Here is a 13,144-nt window from a genome sequence, read left to right as displayed (position 1 = left end):
AAGGTTCATCCATGTTGTAGTGTGTATGACTATTTCATTCCTTTTCATGGATGAATAATATTGCATTGTATGGATATGCCAGATTTTGTTTATCCAAAACAGTTGACAGACATTTACCTTGTTTCCACTTTTTTGGCTTTTTTGCTATTGGAATAATGCTGTGCTGAATGTCGGTGTAGAGGTTTTTGTGTGGACATAATGTTTATCATTCTGTTGGGTATATGTGTAGGCGTATAGATGCTGAGTCATATGGTAACTGTTTAATCACTGGAGGAACTGCCAGAATGTTTCCCAAAGCAGCTTCTATATAATAGGTGGGATTTTCAGGAAGTGGGGGAGCTTTCTAGTTGGTCTTTTGGTATGTCAGGCAGTCCTGGTTGCAGGTGAGCAAAGGGGCAGTTTACGTACATTTCAAAAGACAAAATATTATTTAATGTTAGAGGTGGAAAGTTTTTTGTAGCTGGCTTCCCTAGAGCAAGGGTGTCAGTGGGGTGCTTTTTTTGTGATCAAACTCTAATAATGACCTTTGTAGGGGAAAGCTGCCAAAGCAGGCAGTTGTTCATCCTAGGAAAGGATTTGGAACAGAAAAAAAGCAAAATAAGCCAAACATTTAAAGGATGAGTAGTATTTCACCTGTTTCTTTGGGTTATTGTACGATATTGTTTGAAGAATGTCAGTAAGTGGTGCTAAAAATCTTGCAAGTTAGGGGCATCCGGGTGGCTCAGTCATTAAGCGTCTGCCTTCAGCTCAGGTCATGATCCCAGGGTCCTGGGATCGAGCCCCGCGTCTGGCTCCCTGCTTGGCGGGAAGCCTGCTTCTCCCTCTCCCCTCCCCCTGCTTGTGTTCCCTCTCTTGCTGTGTCTCTCTCTGTCAAATAAATAAATAAATAAATCTTTAAAAAATAAAAAAATAAAAATCTTGCAAGTTAAAGTTTTTGTTACTACTTTTATGTCTGGGCATTTTATGTTTCAAATAAAACTAGTTAATATAATGCTTTTTTCTTGATCTGACTAGATTCTCAAGTGGGGGTTTTGCGCATTTGGAATGTTTCAAGAACAACACCTATTGATAATTTTAAATTAAAGAAAACAGGGTTTCACTGCTTACATGTACTTAATTCTCCTCCAAGAAAAAAGTGTAAGTAAAAAATCATCAAAATTTAATATTTTAAAATGTCAGATTTACTGGTATCAAATAAAATGACTGATATAATGATATAAACATACCAACTGAACATAGTGAAAAAAATTTACAATGTATGTTAACCTACTGGAAATTAAATAAAATCTTTAAAAGAAAAGGAAAAAAAAATAAACACATCAAATACTATATGCTACTGAAAAGCAGGTTTTAAAAAATGGCCTTTGACAATATGTGAACTAAAGAGCTCTCAAGGCCACATAATATCTAATATTACTAGGTTGAAAATATTTAGAGCCAAGTTACATTTTTAAAATGCTAATAAAGGAGGATATTAAGATAATTTCAAATTATCTACATGGGGAAAATGAAGCAATGATTTTGGTGAAAATAAGAAATATCAAGAGTAATAGATCAAATAAAATTGATCTGAACTAGGAGACTTTATGTTTTAAGTGTGGCTCCTTTACAGTCTGGAGGGTTTATAACAAAGTTGAAATAACCTAAATATTTGAAATATAGGATCTGGAACATATATTCCATGGTTGAATACCAGATGTCACTGATTAGTAGTTGCTATTTTGGATATTCTTTATTTTTGTCTACTTTCTTTTCTGATTACCTTTTATTGCTTCTCTAATCAAGAAAAAAATAATAAAATACACCTAAGCAATAAAGGAAAGACTCTGGAATTTGGGGGGAGGTTTAGAATTTGAATTTTTCTTAAACATGAGAGAAAGAGATTGGCTTCCTAGTAAGCCAGTCATGATTACTCAGTGTGGCTGGTAGTGCTTTCATTTTTGTGTGGATCATAGAAAAACACGGGGTGGGGGACTTAGTGATTGAGCAATCAAGAGTTACTCCTCCTTACTCACTACTGTTTATCTTTATAATATACTAAATAATTAGCAAGAGCTATTCATTTTTTTATCGTCTAGTGTCTATTTTTTTATTTTATTTTTTTCTTTTCAATTTTTTAATTTAATTTCTGGTTAGCTAACACACAGTACAATATTGGTTTTAGGGGTAGAATTCAGTGACTCATCACTTACAGATAACACCCAGTACTCATCACATCAAGTGCCCTCCTTAATACCCATCACCCATCTAGCCCATCCCCCACTGACCTCCCCTCCATCAACCCTCAGTTTGTTAAGAGTCTCTATGGTTTGTTTCCCTCTCTTTCCCCCCCTTCCCATATGTTCATCTGTTTTGTTTCTTAAATTCCACATATGAGTGAAATCATATGATACTTGTCTTTCTCTGGCTGACTTATTTCACTTAGTATTATACTGTCTAGTTCTATCCATGTCATTGCAAATGGCAAGATTTTGTTCTTTATGATGGCTGAGTAATATTCCATACATACACACACTCACACACCCCGCAAGGGGCTATTCAAAGTAATTCAAAGTAATGTTATTTCGGTTGCAAATTTAGTATCGAATTTAGTGGGCAATGGCAAATAGGGGACAATCTCTGTGTTTGAACCTCCAGGCTTTCCACAAATTTAAGCTTTTCTGTGGCATCCTAATAGTTCCAAATCCTGGAAACTGGAGGGTATAGAAACATTAGGGCCAGAGAAGTAATATGCTGGAGGTTAGTGTATTGTTTATGTATCCTGTATTTTTTTAAGTTCTTAGTTTCTTTGTTTAGTTGCTATCATGGGATGACTGAAATTTTATAGATTCTCTTCTTTCTTGTATTTTTTTTTCTTATTACAAGAGTAGCCTCTGCCCATTAGAGGAAAAACCAAAAATACAAAGAAGCACATACCAATCTTGTCATTATTAAGCAAATCCTTTCAGGATACCTATTATTAGACATCTTGCTTTTTTCCTCCCAATTTTTTAAAGTAACAAAGTGTGAAATAAGAAAAATTATGTGAAAATGAAAAATTTTAGATGTAGACATACACACCAAATCCTTTAAAAAGATAAATGACAGATACATAGGTGCATATAAGGTATCAACACCACCCATAATGTCAACAAATTAAAATATTAGAGGAACCAGCCATGGAAGATGCTAATTTTAATGAAACTGTCAGCAGTAATTTATTGAACCAAATGCCTCTTTTGTTATTAGTAGTTTATGCTAGTTTGGACTTCTGTCGTTCTCAGATTCTGAGAAATGAGTGTTATCCAAATGAATGCAATAAGGAAGACTTTATTATATTTGGATCAAAAAGAATTTATTGGGAAATATTCATCTGTATTCTACTATGTAATTAATATAGATTGGCCTGATCGTTTCCAGCAGTATCGTTATTTTGAATTATGTTTGCAAGAGAATATTCACATTCTAAGGAAAAACTTCTTGAAAGAAGACAAAAGACAAGACAAAGAATATACAGAGAGACATATTAATATAATTTTAAATTGGGAAATGGAAGTGAATGAACAGTGAAAATAAACCTGAGGAAGAAGAGAGAAACATTGAGATGCAAATGTATGTCAGGCAGTTGTGATTCTTAATTTGGGTGCTAAATTACAGTGAATTACAAAGAACCTCAAAAAGAATTATTTTCATTGGATTGGAAATTAGTGGAAGAGAGTTTAGCTTTAAAATAAAAACATTCTTATGCATGTTTGTGTGTGTAGAGGGGAAGTAAGTCATTAGTCAGCGTTTTGAAAAAACAATTCTAATTAAAAAAATAATCATGCGGTGGTTTAATTTATGGGGCGATAAGAGTCCAAATATTCACAACATACTGTGGTTCCTCACTAATTTTCATCCATTTTGCTGCACCTGCACTTTTATACATCTCTTCAAAATAACATCCACTTTTATGTATACGTATTTGTAATTTTTGGCCATGCTGCAGAAGGACTTCTGTGGCAGAAAATGTGGTTCTTGCCTCATGGTTTACTGATATAAATTCTGGATAAAAGAGAACAGAAGGGCATCTTTACAAATTAGGCCCTGTGGTTTCATTCCAGCTTATGGGAAGCTGTTGGTGTAAATATTTACTTGTTTATTTTTTTCTTTTTTAGTTTCAAGCCAGTCTCCAACTAAAAATCATTATATGTCCTCGACAAGCGAAGCAGGTTCACCCCCAACTTTGACACAGAATCAGGCATTTTCTCTTCCTCCCGGGCATGCAGTGTGCTGCTTCTTGGATGGTGGAGTTGGACTTTATGACTTGGAAGCCAAGAAGTGGGATTTTCTTAGGGACTTGGTATGTCTGCGGTCATTCCTTCTTTTACACACAACACTTATTTTGTGTTAGCTCATGATGTTTACTTTTACTTACCAAGATTGTTAAAGTTATTTTCATAAAGAATCGTATGTTAGGACTTTATCTTGGTTGGCTGAAGCATTCTAGAATTATGTACAGAATGATGGATGATGAAACTAGGACAATTCTTAAAATTTTAAATTTTAAACTTCTTTCAATATTAATGTTTATTTAGCTTATGATTACTCTGCATGGTTGGTATTGTGTATAACACGTTGATCCTTCATATAGTACTGGAAAATTACATTGCTGTACTATATTTTGGAAGCAAAGAGAAATAAATATTTTTTCAGGAGGAAGGATGAGTCCATCTCTGCCAGTTACTCCAAGCTTTATTGTTCATATCCGTGAAATGAACAAGGTTGGGTTCAGTGTTTTCTAAGATTTTCTAAGATTTCTAAGATTTATTGCTGTTATCAAATCAATACAGTGATTCTGTAAACTTTTGTTCTCATGATCGTTAAGCTTCCATATAAATTAGAATACAACCTCACTGAGGACTCACATTTTTGACTGATTTTGTTCCGTTCTTTAACCACCTTAAAATAGTGCCTGGAACATAGCAAGACTTAATAGTTTTGTTGAATGAATGAATCTGTGAATGAATGAAGGCATGCAATAATGTATATTGTGTTGTAATTGATATTTGTCAAGAATCAGCTTCTTTAAATCTCTCTATTTCAGACTGCATAAAAATGCCTTTTTACTTTTTACAGGTTTGCATTAGACTCATCTAGACATTTAAAAAACTTTTAAATGTTGGTTGTTTTTCTGTAGAAAAACTTAGAAAAGGAATATAGAGCTATACTTACCCTTGTAAAATAATTGAGGGAAAGAAAGTAATACTGTATCATTTTAGGACAAATTTAATTTTGTCCTTGAGTGAAAAATTTGAAATATGGCCAAAAAATTTTTGTAACAATGTGTAGCTTATTTTTAAATATTCCTTTTGTAGATATTCTCTAGATTATTTCATTTTCCTTCCACGTAAACTTTTTATGTAAACTCTTTTCCAGTGTGGTCAACTCTCCTGTACTTCAAATTATCATTTACTTTCCAAAAAGTTTATGAAAAGGAAGGGAGAAAAATATAAAAATACATTTAAATCTACAAAAACTTATATTAGCAAAGAAGAAATCATGCAATCTAAGTTCAGTAGTTTCTATTGAGTGTGTATCTTCATATTAAAATATTTTATTTAGAAAACTATGTAATCTGAGAGTTCTCATAAAAACTAAGATATTCCTTGATTGTAAATTATTTTAGTGGCTTGTTTTCACTTATGCCTGCCAGTCGGGGGTGCCTAGGTGGCTCAGTCATTAAGCATCTGCCTTCCTTGGGCTCAGGTTATGATCCCAGGGTCCTGTGACCTAGCCCTGGAGCCCTGCATCGGGCTCCCTGCTCAGCAGGAGGCCTGCTTCTCCCTCCCCCACTCCCCTTGTTTGTGTTCCCTCTCTCGCTGTGTCTTTCTCTGTCAAATAAATAAATAAAATCCTTAAAAAAAATAATGCCTGCCAGTCAGAAGAGATAGTGATTTTTTTTCCTTATAATTTTCAAAGAATAAAATTGTTCAAAAATTTTGAACAAGACTAAAAATCAAGGCTGTGCTGGATTCTTCTTATTTCTGCCAAAATCATGAAGTTCTTTTGGAGTATGTCATTGGTATAAAAAAGAGAATATTTGCATTCAAGGATGTATAGTTTCAATTTCATCTTGGTCTTTTATTATATTTCCAGAATGACATAATAACTATTAATAGTTAATTGCTTTATAAATTTCTAGCATGGTATCCTGTATATGAATATCAGAAAAGATATGTTTTGCATTCTTTTTCTTTTTTTAACATCTTTGTATTTAGTTGCGGATTGGAGGCACTGTGGTTGAATAAAATCTATGTCTGTACAAAAGAGTTTAGTAATAACAGCATAGAGAACATTCAACCACAACAATGATTCTGATTTTGTATATACATATATATATATACACACATATATAATATATATATTTTTATATAAATATTTGGAAACAGCAGTACATATGTTAACTTGATTATACATTGTAGTTTGTTTATTAATAACTTGAATCTTCCTCAGTAGTTGTGACTTCTCTATGCTGCATTCCTAGGGACATGTGGAAACGATCTTTGACTGCAAATTCAAACCTGATGATCCCAATCTTTTAGCAACAGCTTCTTTTGATGGCACTATAAAAGTCTGGGACATAAACACACTAACAGCTGTGTACACCTCACCGGGTAATGAAGGGGTTATTTACTCCCTATCATGGGCCCCAGGTAAGAAGTGTTTTATTAAAATCAAGAATGCAGTTAGATGACTCTCCTAACTTTTGCTTTCATTTGAATTATAATCTTCTCTCAGTGCCATCTTGCTCCAAATAATTATAGGGGCAAATTAGTGCCAACATATATGTCGGTTCAGTTTTTGGGGGGGGGTTTGAATAAACTGCCCCTGCGCAGGCACTTTGATTTCTGGACTTTTCTATATGACATAATCATATAAAAAAAAACCACAGTCAATAAGGATGATCTTTTTGTTTGTTTGTTTTTAAATTTTTTAAATTTATTTTTTTCGTTATGTTCAGTTAGCCAACATATAGTACATCGTAAGTTTTTGTTGTAGCATTCAACGGTTCATTAGTTGCGTGTAACACCTAGTGCTCATCCCAACATGTGCTCTCCTTAATACCTATCACCCGGTCACCCCATCTTTAAGGATGATCTTGACCCAAATTTTAGCTGCATTTGTATAGCTATGCTTTCCAAGGTATAACGCATTTTATGTGACAAAAGTTTTCCTTAAAATTTTTATGTGAATCAAATGCATGAAAATAAAAAATATATATCTCTCCCTGACACATCTGTTTGTAAATATGAGTGATTATGTATAATCACAGTTCAATTTTGATCATGTAACTCGATATAAATTCTACCTTTGTAATATTGAAGAACTTTTATGCCAGAATAGGACCTTTTGTTTGATCTCAGAAAAATGCTACCTTTATACCTTCCCGTACTTAGAGGAGAAAAAAGATGTCCTTGAAACCTCTGACTTTTTTTTTTTTTTAAACATTATTTCCCTATATCATTTTGCACACCCAAATGAATTTTTCACTTTATAAAGTATATAGAATGCTTTTCTTATTTGTCGTAGTGGCGACATATTAATTTAAAACCCACATATAGCCAGAATATAGCTTATTTTTTAGATCGTCTTCTCATGCACAGGGATTTTTAGCCTTGAATTTATGGGCTGTCACGGGGTTTTGATGTCTTCAGGGACACTGGGAATCTCTTGGATTTTATGCATAGAAGTTTTAGCGTATGTGTGTACATGCCTGTGTCTGTCAAAGATTATCACAGGAATCGGACTTTCAGAGAGGTCCGTGATACAAAAAAGGCAAAGAACCTAGTGCTGTTTTATTTATCCCTCTTCTTCCACAATGAGGAGAAGATCCAGTAGAAGGAGATCCAGCTCTTACTCCGACAGTAGTTGTTTCTGTAAGCAGAGCATACTTAGGGCCATCACGGATACAAGGCCAATTGAAAAAAAAAAGTTACTTCACTAATTAAGAAGTGAGGCACAAAAAGAGCTAATTAGATCTCTTACCTGCCGCCGTCTTCCTTTTCATCCCTATGTGACACTTTGTGATTACCAACATTTATTAAAGAGGGTCTGAGAGGTTGAATAACTTGCCCAGGTTACATGCCTCAGGAAAGTAGAAATGTTGGAAAGGAAATTCTTTAATTTTTTGAAATGTGGTTACTGAGGAATCACTACTTTTAGCTAACTATGGATAAAATTTAAAAGATTAACGAAGGTTGATGCAGATGGAAGTGAAGGATAGAGGATTGCATAACTTGCTGTAATTTTAGAATAGCAACCACAGGAAAAGAAAAAAAAGTACAAATTAATATGGAAACTCCTCCTCAATAATTTGAGAACCCAACAAAGGGAGCAGAATGAAAATACTAGAAATATGGCAAAGGCTTATTTTTTTTTAGGTTTATAATCATTTATCACAAAGTATTTCCTTCATGTTTTACTCGTAGGTAGCACAGGAAAACTGTTCCTTTCTTTTAATGGAGAAAGCCTCTTCTTTGACTGCCTTGCAAGAAATTCTTAAGTACTAGATCACCTACTAACTTAGCAGCACTTTGATTTTCACAGATATTTTTATTTCTTAAAAACACAGAGCATTATTTATGTTTTTGATTTTAAAAACCTGCATTTTTTCATGTGTTCTGCTTTTAGAAATGTTTTCCTAATTAGAAAGAAAAAAAAAACCTTACTAGATGCAGTGTAAAGAAAAATGTAAATACTGACTGGATATGTGATAGTATTGAAGAATTATTGATAATTTTTGTATTTGTGATTGTGATAGTTTGGTCATGTTAATGAAAGTCTTTTAGACATTTGTACTGAAGTATTTATTGATGAAGTGATAGAATGTCAGAGATTTGCTGCAAAGAAACCCAAGAGGGACTATATACAAAACAAGAGTGACCATATTTTGATAATTGTTGAAGTTGTATGATGATACATTCCTTATACTATTCTCTATTTCCATACATTTGGTAATTTTCATTATAAAAAACTTAAAAAAAACTACTTTGTAAATTCCAAGTCTTTTTCAAAAATGACATTTTGAAAAGAATTACATGTGTGGCAAACATTTCATATAAGGACTAACAAATTGTTTCCTAAGGTGATTTAAATTGTATTGCTGGAGCAACTTCCCGAAATGGTGCTTTTATTTGGGATGTTAAAAAGGGCAAAATGGTGCAACGATTTAATGAGGTAAGATGTATTTATTGCTGGCTGAATAGTATAATGTCTTATACTGCCTCATGTTTTGTAAATGCTTTTCTCTCTTAATTTAATAATCACCAGGTGACGTTATGTTCTGTCACTTGGAAAAAAAATCCAAGAGAACATACACATGTTGAAATGAATTCTGAAAAATGTAGATGGGTCTAAGATAAAAGAATTCACCTAAAGTTGCATTAGAGATTCAAAGGAATTCTGAATCATCCTCCACAAAATTATCTGGGCAAATATTTAATAGTTGTAAAAAGATTAAACTCGGAACAAGTTCCAAATTACAGTCTAGATTCTATTACAGTTAGTCTTCCCATAGGGAGAATTCTTTAATGTCTTTTTTTTTTTTTTTTGAATTCTTTAATGTCTTGAACCTGATTCTTCACCTGTTGATGGTGAAGTTGGATTATACGGTTTCTTGGACTTCCTTCCACCTCTCAAACTCTTTACTCCACGACAAGCACTAAAACCTCCCCTCTTCCTGCTTGTAATCATACAGGTTGTACTTGACTTCTGCCTGGAGTTAAATTGTCATCCCACATTTTACTGAGTTCCACTAATATTTGGAAACTGCATGTGATCTCATTATAATATGTTAGATATGAATCAAGGGAAATAGGAAAGGATTTCTCTTTTGAAATTTCATTCATTTCAAATGACTACTGTTGGAGTTTATTGAATATATAGTTTATTTGAGAATAACTTATATTTGAGACTTTATACTTTATTATTATTTTTTTAATAATTTTTTGTTGTTATGTTAATCACCATACATTACATCATTAGTTTTTGATGTAGTGTTCCATGATTCATTGTTTCTGCATAACACCCAGTGCTCCATGCAGAACGTGCCCTCTTTAATACCCATCACCAGGCTAACCCATCCCCCACCCCCCTCCCCTCTAGAACCCTCAGTTTGTTTTTCAGAGTCCATCGTCTCTCATGGTTTGTCTCCCCCTCCAATTTCCACCCCTTCATTCTGCCACTCCTGCTATCTTCTTCTTCTTTTTTTTCTTAACATATATTGCATTTTTTGTTTCAGAAGTTATATTTGAGACTTTAAAGCCATTTATACAAAAAACAGATTTTCCTCTGAGGATCAAGCAGCTTTGATCTAGGGGACACTAAAGTAATGTGGGAAATGCAGAGTATTAGGAAAACTTTACCAAACACCAGTAAGCAATTTTGCCCTCAAAAGAGGAAGCTTTGACAAAGACCCGTATAGTTACTTCCCTCCCTTTCTCTACATAACAATACTTTCAGTTCAGCAGTGCCCCCAACCTGCCCTCTGCCCTCCCATCAAGAACAGCACTGATTCTGTACTAGTCATGTAAAAAGAAAAGAAATGAATCTGAGAAAGAAACTTTTGACCTAAATTCAAAGATGTTATCCTCAGGTGTCACTTCTGTTGATCTCTTCTTACGGCATCTTGGCCTCCTGAGACCTCAAATATCTGCCTGTCAGCACTGCCAGGGCCCCACCCTGACTCCTGGCGACTGACATCCTAGCATCAGGGCTGTGTCTCTCACATCCATTCGTGTCTTCCCAGCATTCAGGAGCATGGTCGAGACTGATCGAAAAAGTGCTTAAATCTAGGATAATACATATGGGGCAAGGTCAGTTGTAATTAACTGAGTTACATGTGTCTCACAGAAGGAGAAGCAGGGTCTTAGAAGCCCTAAGTTGCATTTTTCTTGGGATAAACGAAGCTGATGGGAGGCCTCCACCCCTTCAGTTACATGAGTGTAGAGACTACCTGCATTTTGTGCCCATCTTTATACAGCTACCCCCCTTGACCCCCAAAGAGGAAAAAACAGCAAACTAGAGACCACTTTAGTAAAGTCGCCTTCAAACTCAAGATAAAAAGTGACTTTAGTCTCTCCTTAGCTGCAGCCAAAACTGAACTGCTCTATAAAGTTAAATAAAAGTTGGAAATGGATTGATTGCAACATTTATTCACCCATGTCCCAGTGGATGAATGATATTCCCGTGTATAATATATTCCTTGTGGTTTTACAAATGCTCATCATACTGGTGGTGACTACAACCCTTCCCCTTCCCCAGTCCAAGAATGCAGAGGAATGGGTCAATATAGACTGATTTGTCACAGGAAGAACCTTAAATCCTTCTCCTTTGTTTTTATAAGATAGAAAACTTTGAGATTTAGGAGAACAACCAGTAATAACAATTGCTTGCAGTATTTCTTACGCTGTACTTTTGGTAGCACTGGGTCAGGAAGCAGACAGATCCCTGTCTTCCTCTGCACACTGGGACTTCTGGAAAAGGCATTAAGCACGGCTTTATTCCACAGATCCTGGCTCTCTACCAGTGTCTGCAAAACAGCAATAGAGCCACTTAATTGATATCTTACACAGGGGGTTTGTTTTTTAAGTGTGATAGCTTTTATATTGCGCTTTCTGCTGTTGACAGTAATACTACTCTGTTAGCATCGTCTAGAGTAAGTTCCTAACAGAAAAGCAATACTAGAAGAAGTAAATAAATAAGAGAAAAAAGGGGTGAATTATTTTTTATTGATAGGTATTTTGCATTTTTTGAAGCATGGAAAAAATGGAATATTCCGCGTTGCCTGGAGTCATAAAGATTCCAAAAGAATAGCTACCTGCAGTGGTGATGGTTTCTGGTAAGTACTATGTATGAAGTTACACTGCTTACGGAAGATATATTGATAATACCCATTGTGTCATGTTAGCACACACATCAGAGTAGTCAGTGAGATTCCGTCTGTACAGCTCTGCCAACTCTCATCAGTATATAAGCCCATATGGGCACACGCCGTAATGCTGTATCAGTACTAAATAAGAGTGCGGTGATGTTTAAAATAAATAAACCAGTAATTTCTTTCTAAACGAAGATACTGCTGGAGTTGTAACTAACATACTGTGAATTGCCTCAAAGAAACTTTAAGAACTTTTCATCAAGGGTCTAATTAATCCTCATCACATTTTTGAGGAAGTGGTATTTCAGTTTTACAAGTGATTCAAGAGATATCAAGTGCTCTAGAAACCTGTTCACCTTTTGTAGATGCTGTTATTTATAAAAGGATGAAAATCCTTTGCAATGAGGAATAAGGTAATGCATGTGGGAAATGCCTAACGTCTCTGACCTTGTGTTTCAGAAATAAGTGCTCTCTTAATTCTGTTAAGTCCCAGGAAAAAGTAGGTTTCTAAGGAATATATGTAAGGGAAGAATTGCTTTTGAGCTAAACAAATGTTTTTATCCAGATGATGCTATTGTGCTGCTATAGGGTATTATCATCTTTGACGGGTGGTATAGACACTCACGTTGCTGGAAATATAGTAGAGATGGTCTCCTGTTGGGTTTTGCAGTACCCAGCCCGATTTTCTCATCCTCTCTTTTTAATTTCAATGAAAAAGACAGTTGTTATGGAAACCAAAGATCTTCACCGGGAAGTTGAAATTTTCCAGAAATAAGCATATTAGTGATTTTTTTTCCCTGAAAAGAACTCTTTGCTAATCGATAAATACCAAAATATGAAAGATGTGCCTCAGAGTTTTTTGATAAGGTGATACACAGTTAGCTTTACCATGTACTTTCAGGACACCACTGGTTTGATAAATACCACAGGTAATGACTAAACATTTGTAAGCATAGGTCACCACCAGTAGCCTCAGAAGTCTTCACTGGCCTAATGTTGTTTTAGAGGATCTTTTCTAAAGACTTTTAAAACCCCATAATACATTAATTTATACACAACTTCTTCTTTTTTCCTTTTTGGAATCAATTGCCCTGTGTTATGGCAATGATATAGTTGGGTATTAGAGCTTCTTTAATTTTTGCAGCTAAAATATATATTTTGGGGAGACAGGATCCTCTAAATTTCTAGTTAACCACTTAGAACATGCCACAACAATGTTACAACTTATGTGTCCTTGACTTGGTGGAA

At 34.6% G+C, this 13,144-nt stretch overlaps 1 protein-coding gene across 7 annotated transcripts in view; it reads left to right on the top strand.

Moving 5' to 3' along the window:
* The window catches only part of WDR17 (WD repeat domain 17), a 102,391-nt gene that overhangs the window by 51,248 nt on the left and 37,999 nt on the right, over window positions 1-13,144 (top strand). For 6 of the 7 annotated variants that reach the window (XM_027598869.2, XM_027598872.2, XM_027598871.2 and 3 more), the window contains 5 exons: window positions 1,015-1,137; window positions 4,137-4,321; window positions 6,506-6,674; window positions 9,107-9,198; window positions 11,778-11,860. In XM_027598869.2, coding sequence (XP_027454670.1) covers window positions 1,015-1,137; window positions 4,137-4,321; window positions 6,506-6,674; window positions 9,107-9,198; window positions 11,778-11,860 — 652 coding nt within the window. The remainder of the gene's footprint in view (window positions 1-1,014; window positions 1,138-4,136; window positions 4,322-6,505; window positions 6,675-9,106; window positions 9,199-11,777; window positions 11,861-13,144) is intronic. The other variant, XM_027598874.2, reaches the window with a different exon arrangement.

The sequence above is a fragment of the Zalophus californianus genome, chromosome 2, assembly GCF_009762305.2.
Source record: "Zalophus californianus isolate mZalCal1 chromosome 2, mZalCal1.pri.v2, whole genome shotgun sequence".
In the NCBI taxonomy this organism is placed as follows: domain Eukaryota; kingdom Metazoa; phylum Chordata; class Mammalia; order Carnivora; family Otariidae; genus Zalophus; species Zalophus californianus.
This window is presented reverse-complemented; position numbering and strand designations above follow the sequence as displayed.